General features: G+C 32.6%; 2 protein-coding genes across 3 annotated transcripts in view; one reads left to right on the top strand and one right to left on the bottom strand.

Moving 5' to 3' along the window:
- The window catches only part of LOC104891593 (hypothetical protein), a 29,372-nt gene extending 22,356 nt beyond the window's left edge, over nt 1-7,016 (top strand). For both annotated transcript variants that reach the window (XM_010677301.3, XM_048642725.2), the window contains 8 exons: nt 54-266; nt 401-782; nt 938-1,028; nt 1,099-1,183; nt 4,016-4,205; nt 4,484-4,782; nt 6,329-6,419; nt 6,531-7,016. In XM_010677301.3, the coding sequence (XP_010675603.2) occupies nt 54-266; nt 401-782; nt 938-1,028; nt 1,099-1,183; nt 4,016-4,205; nt 4,484-4,782; nt 6,329-6,419; nt 6,531-6,706 (1,527 nt within the window). In that variant the 3' untranslated portion in view covers nt 6,707-7,016. The remainder of the gene's footprint in view (nt 1-53; nt 267-400; nt 783-937; nt 1,029-1,098; nt 1,184-4,015; nt 4,206-4,483; nt 4,783-6,328; nt 6,420-6,530) is intronic.
- A 15,052-nt stretch (nt 7,017-22,068) lies between these two features.
- On the bottom strand, nt 22,069-24,349 carry LOC104891592 (hypothetical protein). Its single transcript, XM_010677300.3, has 2 exons — nt 23,731-24,349; nt 22,069-22,818 (listed from the first exon to the last, which is right to left on the bottom strand). Exons 1-2 carry the CDS (start codon nt 24,131-24,133, stop codon nt 22,292-22,294), a joined length of 930 nt encoding a protein of 309 aa, XP_010675602.2. The 5' UTR covers nt 24,134-24,349; the 3' UTR covers nt 22,069-22,291.
- Between the last annotated feature and the right edge of the window lie 281 nt (nt 24,350-24,630).

Below are 24,630 nucleotides of genomic sequence, written 5' to 3'. Positions count from 1 at the left end.
GAGCCAGGGAGTAATAATCTAGTGAATGATTCACTTAGTTTTTGAATTTTCAGGCCACAAGTATCTCTGCCACGACAATATTGAAGCCTGGAAGGAATATTATTACACTTAACCTGCCACCACAACAACCAGGTTCATATGTCCTGGGAGTCCTTACTGGGCAGATTGGACACTTGAGGTTTAGGTCTCATAGTTTTTCCAAAGGTGCTCCTGCAGACAGTGATGATTTCATGAGTTATGAGAAGCCAACTAGACCTATCTTAAAGGTATACGCCTTCCCAGTCAAATATGTTTATGGATCTCAGGATATTTCTGCTTGATGCTCTCAGGTTGTGCCGACTATTGACTAAAATCTAATCATGGATGTATGGAGCCATCTAACGAGTTCTTTTTCATGTAGGTGTCCAAACCCAGAGCTCTGGTTGATCTTACTCCCGCTGTTTCGTCACCTTTGTTAATAAATGAATTGCAGTGGGTTGGAATAATAGTAAGACCAATTGATTACCCTCTCACAGGGGGTGTCTTGCACATTGACACTGGTCCAGGTTTGGAAGTTCAAGAGTCACAAGCTATTGAGATGGATAGATATACATCATCTCATAGAAGCATAGCTGACATGGGAGACTCTGATCCTGGGAAAGAAGATTATTCATCTTCCAGTATCGAAGAATTTACACAGTTGAACCTGCAGGATGGAAAGATTCAGTTGCCTGATTGGGCAAGTGATCTAACTACTGTTTTGTGGATTCCAGTTCGTGCTGTGAGTGATGGAATTACCAGAGGTACGATGATGTTTGATTATATTCATACTCTGTCCTTGTATCCTTGTATCCTTGTACCTTTTTGTTGTGTGGAGCCAGAAAGTTGAACAAAGTGTTCATTGTTTAGCAACTCCTGTTGTTCATGACTATTTCATTTTGTTGATATAACTGTTCAGCGGCATCTCAGAGGCTAAGCATTGTGGATATGATGAGGACAATGGCTCTAAAACTTGATTTTGGAATATCCCACAATCAGACGTTTGATAGGTACTTTTGTAGATGATACTGCATATTCTTGTGATATGACTTAACTAATGCTCAAAATTGCTATCCGTAGGACTCTGGCTGTCCATTTTACTGATCCCTTTCATATCAGCACCCGCGTCATTGACAAATGCAATGATGGTACCTTGCTTCTCCAGGTATGTGCTGCTAATCCTGATCTATCTTTATCAGGCTCTGTCTCAATGACCTACTTCAAATTTGTGCCCATCAAAGTTGTATTACTGAACTTTTCGAAGTTGAAAATCAGAACTTTGTTATGATTGTGGCTAACAGAAAGTGAAACTTGTTTAAGTAGGTTCTAATGATTCAGCTGTAAACATTATGTGGTTATTTTACTATCGTAACACAAACTTCAAAGATATTGTATCAAATGCCGAAAATAAAGTATCTACACTACGCTTTTCTGAATTGGGCTTTTATAATTGTTGTGCCATAATTATGCAATAGTTATTACTTATTATTTAGTTTTAGCTGTATCTTGACTAAAGTAAACAATTGGATTCCCATTTTTTGCTTATTATCATTGTGTTCCATAGGGCAACATCCTAGATTTGTATAGCATGACTACATGATGGAGGAAAAATCTATTTATGATGTCTTGGTCATTTTTTTTACATGACACACCGAGTATCTTAGTCAAGAGTATGATGTCTGTGAGTCTGTCTAGATAATCTCCCTGCAACAAATCTATTTATGACTATATGATCTACTTTTCATTAGCATGAGTTTTTTTTAAGCATAGCGTCTTATAATGATAGTTTAATCAATACGTCCTCTATTCCAAATTAGTTGCAACATGGGGGAAGGTAAAGTGGTAAAGAGTGCATCTAAAGAGGAGAGAGATAGAGAGAAATAAAAAGAAGGACCCTTCTGATTAGGAGAGAGATAAAGAGAACCTATTACCAACTAAAGTCGTGTTGTAACTTATTAGAAACTTCTTGAAAAGGGAACTTTTGTTACTAATTTGGAATGGAGAGTAAAATAGTAGTGTTGTATCAACAACAAAAACATGATGATGAAAGTGAACACAATAGTGATAGTTTACTTTAATAGAACTATTATTAGTTTTTATAGTATGATATTGATAACGATGATGATGATGATGCAAGGTGAAAATCGAGGGATTCTGAACTTGCTTGATATTTTCGAACTTTTTTATTTTAACTTTAACCTTTTTGAAGTTGCAATTATTTTTAATTTTATTTTGAAACTTTTGGAATACAAATGTAATCTGAAAAAATTATTAGAAAATTTGAATCATATATAACATACTAGAGAATTTCTTAAATTTGCTTTGTCCAACAAAATGAAAGACAAAATTCATGCTTTTTTTAGTATACAAAGGGAACCAGTGTGAATTTATCCTGTGTGAACTTATGTATTCCCTCACACCTTAAATGATCTTCAAACTCTTCGTTCTGGGCTGTCACAATAATACTATGTCTCCCGTTTCTTTCTCACTCCATCACAGAACTTTTTTTCTCTCTCTGTCATAACACTTCCTCTTACCTTTTCTTCTCTTCTATCCACCACCTACTTTTTATTTAATTTTAACGAGTATTCTTGGTCTTTTTGCCAAAATCATGTGTGCTAGAAGTATATATTCTGAGGGATGGAGGAAGTTTTAATCTATAGCAACATGAGGAATACCAATTTCTTTGGATGTTATTCCTAGAAGTGGAAATGGAGACTAATATTTCGATTGAGGAAGTTTTAGATTGATTGATTGTAAGGTTCCTGCCATGGCACTGAGAAAAAGGCCTATAATGGGGTATTACTTGGTTGATTGTCTTGACCAAGGGGCTTAGTAGTCGTATTGTGGTAGACAAAAATGTGTGATGGAACTGGTATTGGTGGCTCGTGCTTAGCGCTAGCAGCTCTGCTTGTCATGACTCTGCATCTGAACCTCTGAGGTAACAACAATAGCATGACTGATGCCCTTATGACACAGTAGAGATGTTATCTATTATGTATTTGCCAGGCCTGAATGATCCATTGAAGTTCCTATGATCTTGATGGATGAATTTATCTCTTCTCAACATAATTCTTACTTTCTTATACTATTGTTTCCGGGTATGATATTGCTGACTATGATCTGGATTTTTGGTTGTCAAAGAAAGGAGTTCAGATTCCAACATCTTTTCTTTATATTAATGCCTGCGATTTATGTGCTATAACGAATGATCCCTTTATTTCAAACTTTAAGGCACCTATGATTTTGAATTCAATTGATCTGATTCCTTTCACAACGTATTGATAGAAATAGATTTGTATTGAAAGATACCTAAAGTTTAGTTAACACTCATTTCTACTCCCTCCGGCCCCCAAAGGGTTTCCTATATCTTTTGGGCACAAGTATGAAGGAGAAGTATTATGGTGGGCCATTTTTTTTTTTAAGAATTCTTTATTAAGGGGAGATAATGTGGGCCACTTTTTTATTAGTATACTCGTTAATAAGGAAGAGAGTAATATACTAAAGAGAGAAGGTAAATTATATTTTAATGAGTGGACCCATACCAAATAAGGAAATGCGAAATGTAACTAGGACAAACATAAATGAAAAGATGGGAAACCCTTTGGGGGTTGGAGGGAGTATAAGTTAGTGAGCCATTAACGGTTAAAATTTGAGCTTCCGAGATTCAGGTGTCTTGTAGAATTTGTTCAATATGCTTGTCTGATGTAGGCCAGATTCCTTCAGATGCTTCCAGCTTAACCACATGAAGAATATTTAACTGCGCTTTCAAGTGATTGGCCAATCAGGGCCTGATCTGATTTATCATTGTTGAGAAAATACTGTTTATCATTGTTGAGTTGCAGTTGATGGAAGGATTGCTCTTACTAGCTAATGGAATTGAATTTGACTTCAGTATTTCCTGTTGTTATAAGCTTTGTCTAATTTGAAAATTGAAATATTATGCATATAGTTGACAGATAGTCAAATATTTGAAATTGCTTCTGCTTCTATGCAGGTGGCACTGCACTCACAAGTTAAGGCTACTTTGAGTATTCATGATGCTTGGCTGGATCTTCAAGATGGATTTGTCCACACTTGTCAGAATGATCGACGGCCAGCTTCCGCTTTCTTTCCACTCACCGTGTGCCCTGCTTCAAAAGCCAGCATGCTATTCAGTATATGCTTCGGTTCTATGGATGCCGGAGGTAACGTATGATTTGTTTATTTCCTATTACTTATCAAAAAAAGTTAGATTGATGGGATTGAGTTGAAACTTCAATGGCGCCCTCGGCTGCTTTTCTTATCAGAATGTAGACATGTTTATGTTATCAAAGAGGGGGTGGGAGTGGTTACAAAAAGCTTTTCTTAGGAGTATTCAGATATCATGGATCATATATTCATATTGCAGTTTAGCTGCATTAGAGTATCTCATGTACCTAATCTAGTAATCTGTTAAACTATTTGTTCTTTTCCCCCTCTGCAGATGAAGCTGAGGCATCAAGTGCAGAAAGTATACTAAATATCAGTTATAGAATTAGTGGAGATAGAACCATAGGAGCCCACATGCCTATTATAAATAAATCTGCTGTGGCTGAAAGTGTACAGCAGGATTTGATCTTTAAGAGTGTACTTATTCTACAGCGACCCGTTCTGGACCCATGCCTGGCAGTTGGCTTTCTCCCGTTTCCATCAGATGGCCTTAGGGTTGGCCAGCTTGTTTCTGTAAATTGGAGGATTGAGAGGTTAAAGGACGCGGAGGACAACATGGTTTCTCAGAGCAATGTGAGTTATTAAGTGTTTAATATATTTTCATTTAAGATCACAGAAGTAACATATAATAGAAGATAGCACATCAATTTTTTATCATTCTCTATATGAAGTGTTTGGAGAGATTGCTTCACATATAAGACCTAACTGCACCTGCTTGGAACTTAAAACTCAAGGGGGGTATACAAGCTAAGCCCTCCTACTGTGGTCAAGTGTCCTTGCATGAGTCAAATTATTCGTTTTCTCTAGTTCAACCTGGTAATAGCAGTCTTTGTTTATATTTTCGAGCAGGGTCTCATTGCTAAAGTACGCTGATCCCCAGGTTTAAATCTGTCATTCTATAACTTAAGAGTACTGTATTATGAGCTCTCTAGCATGTAGCAATTATCTATGAAGGGTACTTTTGCTAGGTCACGTACTTGTACCCGTACCCGTACCCGTACCCGACACGATACGTATCTTGTATGGGTACGGTACCCATTCCTAAAATTTCGAAATCTTGCCGTTTTATGTCTCCTTGCCTGAATCCGAACCCGTACCCCTATCCATTTCTGCAACCTAGGCAATTATTCCCCTTCCACGAACTGGGGCTCATTTACTGCATGTTTGCTGTCTTGATTTGCTAAATTTTAGTTTGATGCTTCTCACAGGGACACTTTCCATGCTTCAGTTTTTCCTTCTGTGTTTCCATTACTTCTTGACAACCTAGTTAGTCCTGATCTTTAAGCCTAATTAGGTTCTTCTGGGATGTCTTGAGATCCCTTATGTGTATATACATGTGAATTTTGTCACATTTGAGATATGGAGACAAAATGACCTTATCTTAAATTTAGATGTCACTCCTCCATTTCCAAGTGGTTTCCTTATTGGAACCTCACTTGAACATGCAAGTTGTTTGGACCCCCTTTGATCCATGTTGACCCCTTATTGCCTCAAATTTAGCATCGTAACAAAGCCTACATTGTCTTGTTTAATATTTGGGTCCCTCAATCATGCCACAAAATGGGAATCTATCTCTACTGGATGTAGCCTTGATGAGGATCATTATATACCTTACTGGTTTGATTGTACGAGGAATTTTCATGTGAGTGGGAGTGTTCTGAGACCTCGTATGTTTCTTCAACTGTGAGTTCTTCCACACTGGAGAAAAGACATTAAAGGAGCTGCTACTGTTGCCAATTGGTTTGTGGTTGACTTTGACCTCACTTGGACTTGTAAGTGGTTTGACTTGTCCTTTCATGGAAATGCCTTGGCCCATGTTTACATTTGCCAAATTTTACTAGCTCTGAGCCTCTGATAGGCTTACATAGGTTCATTGTGCGAATGTTAGTAGTAGCTTATCCTTTCCCTATCAAAAAGAACCTCTTCATGTACTCATTACTTGCCACTTCGTAAGAGCATCAACTTTCTTAAGCAAGGATGAAATTCATTTCACTGAACCTTGTTACAATCGAAGGCTTTTAAACATGTTAGTGCTAGTCTCGTTTGCTGATTATGTGGCTGTTGATGATCACCCCTTTCTTTTGACGGGGTGTTGATGACCCATCCTTGTCTGTTGCAGGTGGAAGTATTATATGAAGTTGACGCAAATTCAGAAAACTGGATGATTGCTGGCAGAAAGCGCGGGCATGTTTCTCTCTCCACTAAGCAAGGTATTAGCAAAAGTTCCAATGTGTATGATAAGTCGAATTCGATAACCATTGTAATTTGAATATGCTGTTCAAGTTTATCAGAAACTAACATCTTTTGTAATGTATGCGTAGGCTCAAGAATTGTGATCTCAATCTTGTGCATACCGTTGGTGGCTGGTTATGTACGCCCCCCTCATCTCGGGTTGCCAAATATTGAGGAGGCAAATATCAGTTGTAACCCCCCTGCACCACATTTGGTCTGTGTCTTCCCTCCTTTTCTAAGTTCTTCATATTGTATACCAGCGTAACTACTCAAAGGTCATTGTTTTATACAACGGATTGATTTTTGTAGTATTTGTCATAGAAATTACTAGTTTGTAATTCTTTTTGTAGTTGCACTTGTCCATTAGGCACTAGAGCATTTTCAGCATTCAGATTACCTAGTCTGTACAATCTGTAATTACCATTGATCGACACAATATAGATTGAGAGAAATTTTGTAACTTGTAATTTTTTTTGCTTTAGTCGGTTTTAGAAAGAAAGTTTAATGTCGTGATCTTTTTGTTTTAGAATTAAATTTTCAACTTATCACCAATTCAAGCTTTATTTGGGGTGCTATTTCTTGTTCTTGAAGGCCTTTGCAAGTCTTTTGTTGTTCCTCTTTGTCGCCAACAATTATATGAATTCATCGTTAATGTTAAATTTTCGACTTATCGCCAATTCAAGCTTTATTTGGGGTGCTATTTCTTGAAGGCCTTTACAAGTCTTCTGTTCCTCTTTGTCGCCAACAATTATATGCAATTCATCGTTAATGTTACAATGTAGAATAAACAATTATATAGGGTCATTTTGTGAAATATTTTTTGTTGTCACCAAAATTAATTATCAATACATGGTAATAAAAGATTAAAAGTATACACCCATTCATAATTTGTCGGCTTTAAAAAGAGTTCATTTTGGGTGCCACATAGACCTCATCTCGATGAGGTATGATTATTAATTTGACCCCTCGTTTTACGTTAATTACTCCATTCATCCCACATTATTATTTACACTTATAAAGAGTATAGCTTGAGATGATAAAGTATCATTGAGTTTTTTTTTCTTTGACAACGGTTGAAACAATGAAGGAAGTTTTAAGCCCTTCTTGACCAATTGGCAAGATCATAGACTTTTCTTACGTCTGCTCTACTAACTTTAATACATGCTAAATATTCGAGTTTCTTGGCTTCTTGTGTGATTTTTTCCACGATTGAAGAGATGTCTTTGTTGTAGTTCATGTTATGTTTGAGAGACCTTAATAGTTCTTCACAATCTGATTTGATGGTGATCGATTGACCTTTACCTTGTAAGTCGGTTAACGGAGTTAGAATGGCATAGGCTTCTGTTTGTGAAGGGGACACCGCAAGGATTTTCCTTTCGTTTTGATCTTGAAAGTGTAGACTTTCACTTACCCAAGCAACACTTGCTTTCCCAATCGCTCTCTTTCCATTTTATAACCAAATGCGAAGAGTGATCTTTGTTGCCTACTGTCCATTCCATCTTTCTTCTTGGATGGTTTGGTGAGGCCTTATTTGTTATGAATTTGTCATTCATAATCTTGTGTTTGTTTCGATGATCCTGACACGATTCTTTCAGGATTGACATTTTCTTCCTCGAAGACTATTTCCTTTCTATGTATCTCGATACCCCAAAGTGTAGTGATGAGAATTATGCTATCCTCCTCTTTCTTCTTTCTGAATAGATTGAGAGAGTTTTTTTTATCCAGTCAGTCAGACTTGGGCTGATTTGGTTTTTGTTTCTGATTCCCATCGATGCTAGCCATATATGCTTAGAAACTTGACAGTCTCTAAGTAAGTGTGCTTGGGTTTCTAGCTCGTCCTTACAAAGAATGACAGTTAGGAGAAACAATCACCTTTCTTTTTGCTAGGTTGTTTGTTGTAGGGAGAATGTTGATGATTTCCATAAAAAGTGTTTCCACTTTGGGAAATATTGAATTTCTAGATAAATTTCCAGAAATTGTCTTTTGTGAGTTCTTCTCTAAAATTTGATTGGAAGAGCCAATAGCCTGATTTGATCGAGTAGTTTCCACTCTTTGTTAGCTGCCATTCAAAACCATCTTTTGTTGGCTCTAATGGAATCTGGGTAGCGAGAATGAGTTTTCCATCTCTGGTTGAAAAGTTTCCCCAAATTAAGCTTGATTTCCAATTTCCTCTTTCATTGATAAGATTCACGGCGGTGGATAGAGAGCCTGAATTGTTGGCATTGTTGGAATTTGGTATTGTAGGATGATATGAAATCCAAATATCTCTTCTAAGGCTAATTTTCCTCCCGTTACCTAGCTTCCTCTTGATACCTCCTTTCATTGCTATACTTGCTTTTGACAGGCTCCTAAAAGCAGAGGAACTTGTACGAGGAAATTTGTTCTCCATAGCTAAGGAAAAAAGATCTCTCCCATATTTAGCAGTGTAGATTTTTATGTATTAAGGAGGATGGTTTGTTGAAAATTCTCCATGCTTGATTGAAAAGGAGGGCTTTGTTTAGATTCGGGATATTTCTAAGGCCTAAGCCTCATGACAATTTGTGCGAGATAAAACTTCTTTCTTCCTTTAACATATTGGGGTTTTGGAGAAAGAGGAGGACCACCAAAACTTTAGAAAAATGGAAGAAAGTTTATTAGAAATTTTCTTTGGCAAGAGATATATAGAGATTATATGCCATGCCAAACACATTAGAATGGAGTTGATGAGTAGAAGTTTACCCATCTGAAAGATGTTGATGAACTTCCAAGAAAGTATCCGATCTAAGCTTTTTTTCACTATTGGGTTGAGTGTAGTATAGGATCTTCCATCCACTTTCATAGGACAACCTAGATAATCACCAATTTTGTCTTTGTTTCAAACTCCTAGTGATTTCCTCATGATTTTGATGAATTTTTGTGGAGTATTGGGGATGAAAATGATGTGAGATTTTTCAAAATTTATCATTTTCCCTGACTTCAAGCAAAATTTATTTAGAACATTCTTGATCGCCCAAGAATTGCAGGATTAGCTTTAAAGAATAGTGTCATTAGCGAAGAATATGTCAGATATTTCGGGAGGTGATATAGCTATCTTCAAGCCTTGTAGTTCTTTTATGGATTGAAGTCTGATAAGATTTTTTGAGAGAACTTCCATACAAAGAATGAAAATATAGGATGAGAGGGGGTCACAAGTATTGAAGAATCTTGAAGAATCTTGAAGGTTCCCCATTAACAAGTATTGAGTAGGAAACTATTGTTATACTCTGCATTATCCAATTTACCCACATGGCTAGGAAATTCATCTTGGTGAGAATGACTTCCACGAAATCCCATCTTATCCTATCGTAGGCTTTGCTAAGATCAATCTTTAATATTCCCGCAGAGGAGTTTCCTTTTTTCCTTCTTTTTACCTGGTTTATGATTTCATGAGCAATGAGGCAGTTATCTGTCATTTGTCTACATGGGATAAACGCATTCTGGTAGGGACCTACTAACTCTCCTAGTATTCCTTTCAATCTTCCTACTAATGTTTTTAAGATTATTTTGTAGGTCGAGTTGCAGAGGCTGATAGGCTTAAAGTGTTTCACTACGTATATTGCAAATAAAATATGACTATTCAACATGTGTATGGCACGAACTTTAAAACTATTATAGAAAATTTTGAGAATTTTTATGCAACATTTATTTTTTATTTATTTGGACAAAAAGATTTTGATTTTAGGATATGAAGTAGGCAGTGCCCGTCAATCGATGGTCCCATGGTAACATGATAGTACTTGAAGTTCCTTGTTTTCTAGAGAAAAATATTCGAGTGATGGAAGTAACAGGCAGATGGCAATTCCTGGGTTCCCTCAAATCTTTTGTGAGCTGTGCGCAGAATAATTGTGGCTATCTATTGATGATGATGGTAATTGGTAAGTACTCATTTATGATAACTTGCTAGGTGTTACTCTCCAACATGCCTTCTTTTAAGAGTGGCCAAAGAGAAGCTTCACCTGTGGGACATTTTTAATAGTTCATTTTCCAACACTCTCTTGTTCAGATCATCTAAATTTTAATCATCCAAAATTCATCTTCCTCCAACGATCAACACATAATAGATCATCAATACTCGGAAGGTTTTTTTAGTTTACTCATTTCATTTTAGGGAAAACTAAGTAGTAAGCATAAAAAAATATGATTGAAAACCAAAAAAGTAACGAGAGAACTAAAAAAAGGATTAAAATATTAAAAAATGGATGAAATGAGTGAAAAAAAGATGAGAAACTAGATGTGATATATTGCCAAGAATAGAATAAGTAACAATGTGTAGATTAAAAAGAAACGGAGGAAATATAAAATATTTGTAATGTATTTTGGGCATTTCACAATTCTATCTGCCATCATAGTCAATCTCTTCAATCTAAATAAGATATTATTAACTCAAGTCCATAAAGGAATAGTCACCGGCTCACCGCCTCCTCTCTCTCCTCTCCCACAAAACCCTAATTTTCAATCTAGGGGCTACCACCACCCTTTTGGGCGGTGGTAAGCCCCTTTTCTTGTTTTATTACTAGCTTTGTATGTTTACGTTTCTAATAAATCTCAGTCTCTCTCTAATGGAGAGTTTTTCTACCCATATATTGGGTTATATCTACCCATATATTGGGTTTTATCTCTCTCCATGTGAGAGTTTAGAGAATTTGTTTTTGGGTTTTTGTGTATTTCAAAATGTTGATTTGTTGAAATTTGTGCGGAGTTGCAACAGATGTCAAGACTTCGTTTACAATCATTGAATTGAATCCGGTTCTACTTCAAAACTACAAAAGATTGATAGACCCTTGCAGAAGGCTGCATCAGACAGCGATGTGAAAGACAAGGGTTTTCAGAAGTGTTAGATCTACTCAACGATCGGGTTTTTATCATATTAGAATTGTATTTATTTCATTTGATATATATGTATTTGTTTAGTTTTGACTTTTATTGTAGATGTCGTATGGCTTTGAATCAATGAATTAATGTTAATTTCAAAAAAAAAAAAAATCTCTTCAATCTAAATTAGTAATGTAGTAATATTCCTCATTTATATACAAATTAACAAAATCGAAAAGAAATTTTAGCATAGTTTCTGCTTCTTGCTTATTAATACTAACCAGCTATCATAACAGAATTATCATTCCTAATTGCAAGTTTTGATGGAATCAGAAATGAGTTCTGTGGGTCCAATTTAATTTTTTTTAGAGATAATAAATTAATATTAAAATTTAATATAAACCTTGAAGGTATGTAATTTTGTGTCACAGAAGATAGCTTCAAAAACACACTTTTAACAAAATGTATTTAGAATAATGTAAAAATGAGTTCAAATGATTCATTCAATACTCATCTCTTTCGAAATTATGCAATATGTTTTGATCGATTAATTAAAAAGGAATTTTAAAAGGAAGTATTTTAGAGTATCATTAGCTAGTATTATGACCTTTTATAATCATCAGAATTATCTTTACAAGCTAAGATACCATAAAATTTCTCTCCAGTTATATAATAGTAATACAATGATAATTAAGGTCTATTCTCTTCGGCATAAAACAACTGAACTGAACTGAACTAAATTGAATTGAATTGAATTAAATTGAATGTAATAAATATAATTCAATGTAATAAATATATAAATAATATTTAAACAATAACAATAATAATATGAATATTAAATAATAATTATAATGTGATAAGTAATAATAATGAATAATAACAATAATAGTATTTTGGATATTTTTAAATGATAATTATAAATAAATAATATTAATAATCATAAATTATTAATAATAATAATAATAATAATAATAATTAATGATAATATTAATAATAATTATTTTATAATATTTGTATTAATATATTAATACTTGATGATGATTATATAATAACAATAATATCTAAGAAGTAAATTAATATTACTATTTTAATAATTAGATTTAATAATATAATAATATTTAGTAATAAAAATAATGATTGGATCGGACCGCGAAAATTGCATCATTAGCCGTTTTGACGCTATTTGATTGGTTTATGGGCCAAAAAAACGTGGGTTTATTTGTGTTTTGACCTAAGCCATGTTCCTCCTAATAATAATAGTAATAATAATGAGTAAAGCTATAATAAACAAAATAATATATAGAAACAATAATAATAATAATATAATATATAATACTTAATAGTAATGATTAAAAATAAATAATAATAATAATAATAATAATAATAAGAGTAATTAGTAAAATAAATTATACCAACATAATAATAATATTTAACAAAATGGTTATAAAAGGATGGAGCTGAACTGAAAATAAGCTAGGAAAAACAGGCCCTTAGTTTGAAAGCTACTCCCCATCCTAAAATATAGTTCATATTTCTTTTTGCATAGTCTTCAAGACGTACCTTTGACCTACAATATCTTCTATTTCGTACTAGTAAAAAATATAAAAAGTTGATATTGTGAATGTACACATTGAGGCGAATCTAACAAGACGCCACATGAATATGTTTTTATATATATATAAGTAAGCGTATTTAGTCAAAGTTTTTGAAGTTTGATTCCCAAGAAAGAGGAACTATAATTTATTTGTCGGACATGCTACATAATTCCACTCCCTCCGTTTAAAATTATAAGGCATGTAAACCACTTTTACGCATATTAAGAATTTAGTTAGTTTTAGTTAGATTTGCATAGGTAATAAGAATTGACATTAAATATTGTATTGATAATAGAAAATAACCATATATTACTTGATAGTATATAGTTGCATTGAATTTTACATTGGTAATGGAAAATGCCTTATATTTTGAAACAAAAACTTTTGGCTAAAATGACTTATAATTTGAAATAGAGAGAGTATATTTTAGGTAATAAAAAAATTCTTGTTATGGTCATAAATCATACCAAAAAAAAAAGAAAAAAGAAAAAAGAAAAAAAAGTCTTGGTGTGTTGGCGACTTGGCGGCATTATGAATCTTCAGTGGCCATCTACATTCTACGATTCAACCCTTAGATAGTTAGATGTAGAAACATCAAACATTACAAGTATTTGTCACTGCATTTAATACATTTTTGTAGACCATGGAATTTTCTTTTCTTCACCTAATTAATTGCTTAGACCATAGAATTTATAATTAGCTGGTTTTCATTTCTTCACCGAACTTTATTGAAGTTAAAATCTTCTGTTTGTTAAGTCTAATGATACTATTAAAATTTATTTGACTTTCTTAAATTGTCGTTTAACGGTTTAATACTATTATTTGTTACATGTTGTTGCTCCCTAAGAACTTTGAGAGAGGGAGAGGGTTTTCACCGTTTTCACCGTCTTCTTCTTTTTTCTTTCTTTCTCTTGGGAGAGAATGAAAAATAAACTATACTCCTAGTTAAGCCTGTTCTCCCCAACTTATTTTCAGTTCAGTTCAATTCAGTTTAGTTCAGCTATGGACAATACTTTTACTCTCACATATCACTAATCATTTCAATTCAGTTCAATTCAGCTCAGTTCAGTTCAATTCAGCTGTTTTATGCCGAAGAGAACAAACCCTCAGTTAGACAATTAAAATCGGAGAAAACATATAAATAGTAGGAGCATTATGTTAAAAATTATACTCATAAGTCATAACATTCCAAAATATTATCTCTTTTTGACACTTGACAATTATTAACGACTATAACTAGAGAACTATGGATGGCAACAAGTCAGACTTGGATCAAATTACACATAATCCGACTCTAATCCTACCAGAAATTGGATTTTAAAATTGACTTTGACTCCAAAGATCCAGATCTAGTCCGATTTAAAACCCTATAACATTGGACTACTACTCCGACCCAATCCGACTTCTTTTTCTACCCCTTTTTTTAATGAAAAAATCTCATATAATACAAATAATATAACCATTACTATTTTTTTCAAATAATTATTTTTGTTAATAGAAAATTCTTATATAATACTACCTCTGTTCCTTTTTAATAGTTACACTTTCACTTTTGACGCTATTAACAAATTTTCCTTTGACTATCATTTGTAATTTATAGTTAAGAGAAAATATAGTCATGTGGGGTTTTGTTTGATTAGTATACATGTACTTCAACTTTTTATATTTTTTACAAATACAAAATTAGAGAAATAAAGGCTCAAATTAAAGTAGTGAATCGACATGCGTGAAAAGTGTAAGTATAACTATTCAAAAGGAACGAAGGTAGTACAATTGTCTCAAAGTCGCAGTCAAAGTGTACATACATAATACATTAATATTAAAAAAAATAAGACTAATTGTCTCGACGTCGGAGACAGATCGGATGAGTCAAATTTTTATGAAAGACAACTCCGTCCTCCTCCAACTCGAAGTTGGATTATTTTCTTTTAGTAGCCGACTCGGATTTTTTTCCTTCCAATACAGACGGGATTGCCATCCTTAATTACAACCAATTATTTTAGCATTCTAAGAAGTAAGATAATTCATAATTATTGGATAATCATGATTAGTTTACTAAAAAGACAACAATTAGGTATACTCTAAAAAAAATGGTAGTCAAAATACGAAGGTTAGAGAATCTGTTTATAGTACACATTTCCTAATTACATTGAAATAATTGTTTTCTTTTCCTTGGAGTACTAGTATTTCTATTTTCTAATATATACTTACATAATCTATGTTACTCAAGGAGCACCATGTTCGTTGCTCCACTTATTTTGTGTTACTACACGTTCTAATGTTCATTGGTTGAATCATCTGACGATATTTTGGAGTTGACATCCAATTCCAATCATGCAATTAAGTTTGTATAATTGATCATTTGATCCTAGTCATTCATTCTGACAGTTTTAAGATTGAAAAATGTTTTGTCATAGAAATATTGCCTAGAGATGCCCGTAATTTATATATATCTACACTATATTATTCTTACCTAGGCGTTGTCGGTGATCTTTATTATAGTTCTGTTAATTATTTGTAGTTTAATATATAATTTTTTTGGACATCCTTAATTTATAATTTGATACAAGATGGAGGAGTATTTGTAATCTCCATCCTTCAAAGGTGATCCCCAATACTTTGCATTCATTTTGTGTAATGCTAAAATAAATTTAACTAGTAGCACCACCAAAGCACATTAGCTCCAAAATATCGAAATTATTTGGCAAACCATCCCTATATCATTATCTCTATTATATAAGGGGAGGGAGAAGCAATGGTGTCCTCTTTTGAAATGCCTATTTTGCCCCCCTTTCCTTTCTAAATTACAAAAGGAATGTCAAATCAAAATCGACACTCAAAAAAACTACCGCAAATTAATTTACAACACTCACTCACAAATCACTTAAAAGAAGAAACTTTACAAATCACTCATACAATTGAGAAAATCACGTTATTAAAATCACGCAAATCACTCAAATAATCAGGAAACGTTATCAAAACTTAAAAACATACAAACTAAAACTGCTAACCTAGAACGTCAATACATACAAAAACATTTACAAAAATTTACTTACAAATCACTATTCTCAAGAATCATTCACAATTAATGGTGGGCCATAAAAAAAATAGAGGTGTATTTGTAGTGAAATCAGTTAGAAGTTAGACAAGGAAAAAAAATTATTACTTCTTTTATAGTGTTTCCTATATATAATAAAACTTTTACATATACTTGGACATATCTTTTTCTATTATATACTAGCGATTAATTATCAAGGTAAAAAGGTTTATGTAAAATATCACTCAAGAATTAAAGTATAGCATATCTCTATTATATATGGGAAGGGGCGAGCTATGGTGTCCCCGAATGAAGAGACTATGTTACCCCTTTCCCATTCTAAATTACAAATTTACTTACAAATCAAAGGGGGCATCAAACAAAAATACCAAAAATATAATTATAACAATCACTCACAAACTACAACCTATGAAAAAATTGACTTGAAATCAAAGTGTCCACTTTCTTTAAATTTATGAAAGTATTACTTAATTCAAAAATTCTTCTAAAAAATTATAATATTAAAAATCATAAATAAATTCAATAAAATTTCTATTTTGGTTATAGAATTTAACTTTCAAAAGTAAAAAAACAAAAAGAATGGTGAGAGACTTAAGTGACAGAAACTAAACCAATCAAATTTGCAACTAAAAACAATTATACTTCGTATGTCTAATGTTCAAATTTCGACTTTTATGCCGAAGAAAATTGACTTTCTGTTTCGAAAAAAAATTCAAGCACGCATCGCGTGCAAAAAATTCTAGTATCAAGTATCAGGAGAGGTGAGTTGAAGCTGTAATAGCAAAATACAAAAATACCAAAGTACATGTAAAAGATAGAGTCCTCCTTTTCTCTCTTCATTCTCTTTTAACTCTTGAAATCTCTATTTTTTTTTTCTTTTGACTATGATCCTTTTAGGCAATATTAACTGTTTTTTTTTCATTACTCACTCTCGTACTTATTGATATTTCTAATTTAACTTGTACATTTGTTAATGCATATCTTTAGCTTATTAATATATGTAATTACGTATTAGTAAAATATTATAATTTTTTAAGATTCTATGTAATTCTAAGGAAAAAAAGAAAAATTGATATTCTATATTGAAACTTATAATAAAACTTTATTTGTGCACTAACGGATAGTTTCTCAACCCATTTTCAGAGATTTATTTCTTTTCTTATGAGAGTTTCGTGGACTTTGTTTAGGGTTTCACAGAAGTATTGTATCTTGTTAATAATCCTACGAAATTCCATTTGATTCAAAATGAATTGAATTTCTTAGTTTTAACTTGTATAGTAGATTTTGTATGGGTTTAAATTAATTAATGAATTTTAATTCGACGGATTGAAAAATACACCTCTTCCAAAAGGTTTTGTATTATTGTTTTCCTTTGTTGGAACTGTTTTTGGCTTTGAGTGAAATTTCCTTACGAGAAAAAAAAATACTACTTCCATATCCTTAGTTTCTTTTTCAAGATTGACAATACACCCTTACTATTAATAATTTTTTCCGCTAAGATAAACTCTAAAAAATTCAAATAAGTTTCAAAATAACAATAATAATGTATTATTGTGACCATTATTATTACTCATCTGATGCTATAATAATATGAATATTGATAATAATGAAAACGATATATAAGTACTCGTGTAATGAATGTTGTATATTCTAATATTTATTATTCATTAGTATTATTTTAACTATAGATACTATTCATTATTTTTTTAATTAAAACCACCTTGAAAACTTTAGCAAGTTTCAATATATTATAATAATTTTTTCTATATAGTTTTATTTTCTAGTAAATTTTGATAAATTCAGATAAAATTATACTAATGTAATTACATTTCTCATTTAAAACTATATTATATAAATAAGTCAAATTCAGTTGAATGTTTGAGGACAAAGTGATGATGATCTAAAATCTACACTAGTAAAAAAAAAAAATCAACTTTTACAAACTTTGCACTTTAAAAAAGGAAAACGATATAACTGATTGCAAACACATAATAGCATATCATCATATCATATATAATATTAAAGCAAGAAAAAATTGTCCTACATGGCAAGACCTCAACCTTCCTCTGTTCTCCTTCACCCTCAACTTTTCGACCTAATGCTTGCTTATGCCACGTGGCATTGCTAAAAATAATTTTAACAATAATCAATTAATTCCTCCGATTGTGTAACAATGAAGGATATAATATCAACTACAATAACTAAAAGAATCAATCAACCAATTATCAATTAAGGAAACAAATCAAATATTATCTTTTTTTTTAAAACGAAAATCATATATTATCTTAGCGGTCATTCTTATATTTTTCACAAAAACCAGTTATGGATTATTTTCAAGCTAAATACCAATTTAGAGGAGAGAGAAAATATACAATGAAAAAGATGAATTGATATAACAACTTTAAGTTTTTCACTAATACAAGATACTCAAAAAGTCAAAATATGAAATTTCAAATATAAAACAAATATTAGCTAAGTACAAGCCAATGTGGTGCGTTGGTATAACAACTTTGAGTTTTTCATCACACATATCAAACTTATATAATATAATTAATTTAAAAATTACCTAATTTCAAGCCAATGGGTACATTGGTCTAATAAGTTTTTTTTTAATATTATTCACTTTTGGTAATGAATACCACACCATTATCATGAGATGCTAGCCCCTTCAAGAAAATATGCAAATGTAATAATAATAGTATCGTGCAAGTTTATTTTATTACCAAACAAGAAATAAAAAGATGATTTTGTTGAAAAAAATATAACACACCATGATTATGACTAGAGATTACATAAACAAAAACAAAAAAACTCAAATATTCAATTTTTAGTCCCAAAGTGGTTTAGGTAAGCTAATATGATAATCATAAAAAAATCATATCCATGACCAATACATACTAAAAGTATTTTTTTTAAAAAAACAAAGTTAAAGTGAGAGAGGTAAAATAAGAGTTCATCTATATATATGCAAGAAATTGAATTAGGTAAAAGAAAATGAAAACCAATATATAAGCATCTGTCTACTTTAACTAATTTTGACATAACTATGATAATATAAGTTTGGAAAATTTAGATAAGATTAAACAAATTTAGATATAATAATTAAGTGTTTTTCAGACAACTTAAGGGAGAATTAAGAAAATGTCAAACAAGATAAGTTGTTTAAAGATAAAAATGGATATTCTTCTCACTACTAAAAAGTTAAGGTCAAGAGTACATTAAAACATTAATCTATGGCAATTCTCTCTCCAATTTATTGGATATATATTAATATATTATTCTATTATTGCGACTAAGAAGGTTGACAACCTTAGGCTTATGGACAAGGGTCACTCAAATATTTTCCCACATTCTTACATTCAAATGAAACAAACGATATAAGTACATACACTTATAAACTTACGCTTGATACTAATATCATTTTTAAAGAAAATTCACACACTTTGAATTTGGCCCATTCTATAAAAAAATATAAAATAAAAGAGTAGGAGAGAGAGTGAAAACATGACACATGTGCTTAAATTATAAAATAAAGCTTTCTTTAATTTTTATAATAGTTTGTGAATTATTTTGCAAGTTTTATGAAATATCCCAAAAAGAAATATGTTGCGTGTATTAAGAAATTAAGAATAGTAATTATTTTTCTTCAATATAATCCAATATTCTTTAACTAATTATTCTTGCAAAAAAAAAACTAATATAACTGTTCATAAATTTAACATCCTAAACTCAAATTATATATGAAAGTATGAGTGAATCATGAAGTAGTTGACATTATAGGATATCAATAATTATTTCTTATATGCATGATTAAATATAGTTTCCTTGCTAAAATAGAATATTTCTCACTTATTCATCATTAAAGTTAAGCAGCGCCATGATTTTCTTATATAATTAATATTGTATAATACTCATTCAATTAGAATGAAATGGATGATGTAAGATAAAATATATCATCAAAATTGTGGTCATTTTAGGGAACTACAAGTAAAATAATTATCTTATAATTTTATATAAAAGTAATGTTACAATTTTTAAACCATAAATCGTGGGACGATATTAGACTGGAAAGAGAGATATCTAATGAGCATTGCGACACTAATTTAGAAGGTGAATCAACAAGATGAGTTAATTGTCAAGCTTATATGTAAAAAAAAGGGGGATTTATAAGTATTAAGTTTAATTGGTTTATAATAGAGTGAAACTGTTTTGAAAAGATCAAATAAAGTTATTGAATTGGAAAAGTTGTTAATTTATTTAACTTTGTTTTGTTTTTTTTTCTTTGATGTAGAAGATAATATTGAAATGTACTTCTTATAAAGAACCTATAAAACACACATATATTATACAAGTAGTGCGTATTTATATTTGTTTACATTTTCTAAATTAGTCTTAATGAATATTAAAACTTTAGTTCGCTTAATATATTCGAAAATTGGTTTTAGGAAGAAATTAATGAATAAGGGTTAATTGTGGACCATTGAAGTCACTTGAGGTAGTCTTTGGGAGGTGAAAAGTAAATTGAGAAACCCTGTATTATACTCATTCCGTCAGATGGAATAATAAGATACAATATATATGAAATTGTGATCATTTAAGTAGCAAGGGGAAGGTATTTAGGAAAAAGTAGAGTGGGGAAACCTTGTGATACTCATTCCAAGATGAAATGGGCAATAAAGTATGATACAATATATCATCGAAATTGTGGTCATTTTAGGTAGCAACGTGGAATAAGGTATTTATCCCGTATGGTACTCATTCCGTCAGATGGAACAAATTTCTCTGAGGTTTCAAAAAGGCAATTTTAGTTGGTAGTGTGTCAAAGTCAAGGACAATCCCTATCGATGGTGGGTTTGTATCTCCGAGACAGTTCTCAGTCATGGCAATTTTATGTAGCCATTTCTCAGTCATTGGTAAAAATCGCCTAATAGTACTCCTATATCAGAAAGATAATGGGAAGTCTAATACTTTAAGGCATTTCGAGGAAAAATGAAGATGTAATGTAGAGAGAGTTTCTGAGACGATTGACCCCCCCCCCCCACTGGTTACTGGGATGAAAACCAAGTTCGTGCAAATTTTCTCCCTGTTGAGGCGGTTGAGATCCTTAACCTTTACCATCTCAACCCTTAGATGATAGCTTTCTATGGAGCTACACCAAAATTGGTATGTTCTACTAAATAAGACCATCACTTTATTAATTTTTTTAAGAATTCCATACAGTTGTTGGCGATTCTATTGTATCGGAAGTGTGGAAGAAAATCTGGAATTCCAATCTTCCTCCTAAGGTGTTGTTGGCTTTACTTATGATGATATAATTGCTTCTGACTATATTATACTTCCTGCGTTCTTTTTCTACTGCAGCAATTAGGTTTTCACGCTTGCCAATGCTCAATTTTTACTATTAATATCTTTATTTACTATTTAGTAAAATTATACACATCTGATATTTTGAAAGAAAATGGCGTCACTCACGCAAATATTTACACTGACTGCAAGAACGCCGCAAGGATCCTCCAACAACAATCAAGAGTAGACCCGATTATTGACACTGTAACTATGTTGTGCAGGGCTCAAAGCCAATGCTTCCAAGGGATGAAGGTCCAATATTGCCCAAGGAAGCTCAATTAAGTGGCGGACAAGCTGGCTAAAGAAGGAAGAAAAGATAACTTAGATGTGAATGTAACTAGGCTTATCCCCATCCCCCCTAGTTATATTTTGGACTTATGGGACGAATTTGTACTAAGGCTTCTAACCGTTAACATTTAATCTATATTCCGTATTTCACCAAAAAAAAAAAAAATATTAGACTACGAACGGATGAAGTAGCTTCTTAAAACATTTTGTTTTGCTCTAAAAAGAAGTCTTCCAAAACATATGAATATCATGTATCTGTTAAACAACTTTATAATTAATATAAATGTGTATTCTCTTAAACACAAAGTTTTTGATCAAGTAGACGTAAATAATCGTTTATATGTTTTCAATGTAGCGGATATATAAACATTTTTATTGTATTAAAGTTCCCGTGCATTATGCACGGGTCCAAAACCTAGTTAAAGGGAGAAACGAGGTTAGTTCATAATCCACACAAGTGAAAAAAACAAACAAACTTTGAGATAATCCATCTAGTTGAGGAATTAGTACTAGACTAAAAATAACACTAGTATATAATTTTAGTAATATATATTCACAATCACATAAGCTAGTAGGAGTATATTGATAACATTAGTATATTTCCTCTCATTTCTCTTCTACCCTAAAATTCCTCTAAATTTTGGCTTGGCTTTGCCTCCCCAAAATTCCCGGAAAAAACAAATAAAAAGCCTCTTTATTTATTGTCACTATATGTGTAATAATAATTTCATTTTTAGCACAAATTATGGCATCTCCAGTCAAGTCTGACTTCCCCAGCATAAGAATAAACTGGGCCCATCATATACTGCTGCTGCGCTTGTAGCAACTGATAACAAGGCTTTCGAAACGACACGATATGACTACTCACCATATATGCAGTGACGCGTTCCGATACCCGAATTTCATCCATCCGTAAATCTTGCAATTTCCTCACGTATTCAGGCACGTGTTGTAGGTCCCACACTACTCCTACCCCACCGGGCTTTAAAACCCGAACCATCTCTCCCACCACCCTTTCCCTCTCTTCTTTTGACCCGGCCCGACGTATCGCTGCCCCCGAAACCACCACGTCGAAGTAATCGTCTCGAAATGGTAGCCTCTTTACGTCGCCCTCACGACACGTGACGTATTCTTGGACCCCCTCGAGGCCCGCGGTCCGTAACGTTCGTAGCGTTATGGACCGCTTCTCGTCCAACCCGACTACCCGGCCCGATGATCCTTGTTTCTTTAGCTGTAAAGCGACAGCGTTTAGGAGGATACCTGTAAAAATAGAAACTTTTCTTAGATCACTTTCTTTTTGGGTGACTTTTCTTGGGATGAAAAGTAATAGAATGCCATTGCATTAAATAAAACTCCTTTTGTCTCATAATAATGGTAACAGTATAGTGGACACCTTTTTTTCTTTACTTTGTTACAAATCTTTTATCTATTACTATGATTTATTTGGTAATAAATAAATAGAGGATTTAATAAAAGTGGCACATATGAAACAATAAGAATCATTTAATTTAACCAACTTTTTCAAAGAAAAAATGTCTGAAAATAAATTCGGTCATGCTACACCAATATACTAGAATATTAACTTAAGAACTTTTTTTGTCTTATAATAAGTCCCTCCAATATGCAATCTGTTATTTAATCAGCCTCATATATCAAAGTAATACCTATCACAAATCACGATTGTGTTTTTAACATTTATGATTGGGAAATTATCAAATTACAACTGTAAATTATTCTATTCTTTAGAATTTACTACAAAAATGCCACTTAATTTACAAAAACTCATCATAAAAAAAATAACCTTGGAATTTTCGATCACTGAGCTCAGCAATAACAAAATTTTCCTACACTTTTAGGCACAACTTTAACAAATTAATCAGAAAATCCTCCAATTTCTTTTTAATCTACACACTTTCTTTTTTAGTCCGTTTCTTTAGACCTTGTTGCTTTTTCTACTTTTGTAACATATTGTTTACTTTTTAATATTTTAACTTATTTTTTTTGTTTTTCTCTCACTTTTTTTCATACTTTTGTACTTTCTTCTTAATTCTCCCTCAAATTAAAATGAGTAAATTAGAAAGAAACGAAAAGAGTAATACTCGCAACATAGAAATGTGTATAACTATAAATTAAAAGTAAACATTGGTGTTAGAGAATAATAGTATAGCATACCTCTACCGCAGCCAACGTCAAGCGCAGTTTTAACATTAGACCAGTCAGTAACAGCAGAGAGCATACGCTGTGAGATCTCCCAACGTAGAGGAACAGCGGAGTATAAAAAGTTCGCCGCCGCAAACAATAGACAGACAGCGATCAACGCCGTCATCGACCCAATTAACCCGGCAGCAAACCGGGCAGATCCATCGGGCAGGAGAGAGAATATCCGAAGACCCGAAAGCGAGACTGCAACGGGAGCAAAGTAGCGTAGCATAAGTATCGAGACAACAGAGAAGACCAAAGCATGGAAGAAGAGAAACAAGAACGTCTGCCATTCATCCATGCCGTATATGGCATAGATCTGCGACCAATCCCTGTTCCGCTTCTCCATCTTTGAAGATGGTGATACTGCTACCATCTTTGTGTTATTTTAATCTATTTCTTTTTGTAGATAATATATGCTACTAGGAAATAGTGTGAAACTGGTAGGGGGTTCAAAATATCATGATTCTGCAAAAGCCAGCTTTTGCGCAGGAAAGAGGTGGAACGACGCGTATTGATGCTTTAAGGATGGTGGGAGTGGAGAGAGAGAGTGAATAATGGAAGTACGAAGGTGTAAGATGGAATTGATTGATGAGGGAGGAGTATATATACGTGTGAAAATGAAGTGAGTTTAAGGAATGGAAGGGATACCGGCTGAAGAAGTTGAGATTTTTTTTGATTTGTTTGTTTGTTTGTTTTGTGATTTTGAATTAAGGAAAGAGCACAATCAAAATGAATTTGTTAGAATGGTGGGGACAGAAAGTCAATTTCATTGAAGTGGAAGTTTGTAGAATAAATCTGAGTAGCGGTAATCTCGCACTAACACTCTCGTAGTAATTACAGTGCTAACTAAAAACCTTGAGCTTCTGCGCC

The sequence above is a fragment of the Beta vulgaris genome, chromosome 4 (genome assembly GCF_026745355.1).
Source record: "Beta vulgaris subsp. vulgaris cultivar EL10 chromosome 4, EL10.2, whole genome shotgun sequence".
Lineage (NCBI taxonomy): Eukaryota > Viridiplantae > Streptophyta > Magnoliopsida > Caryophyllales > Amaranthaceae > Beta > Beta vulgaris.
The sequence above is the reverse complement of the archived record's forward strand: the minus strand, read 5'-3'. Positions and strand labels throughout refer to the sequence as shown.

What these genes read in the sequence shown, in the direction of transcription:
- LOC104891592 (XM_010677300.3), bottom strand. Translation starts at nt 24,133, where the DNA reads ATGGTAGCAGTATCACCATCTTCAAAGATGGAGAAGCGGAACAGGGAT. An exon ending in TGACGTTGGCTGCGGTAGAG is followed by an intron (nt 22,819 to 23,730) that starts GTATGCTATACT and finishes CTATTTTTACAG; the next exon opens with GTATCCTCCTAAACGCTGTC.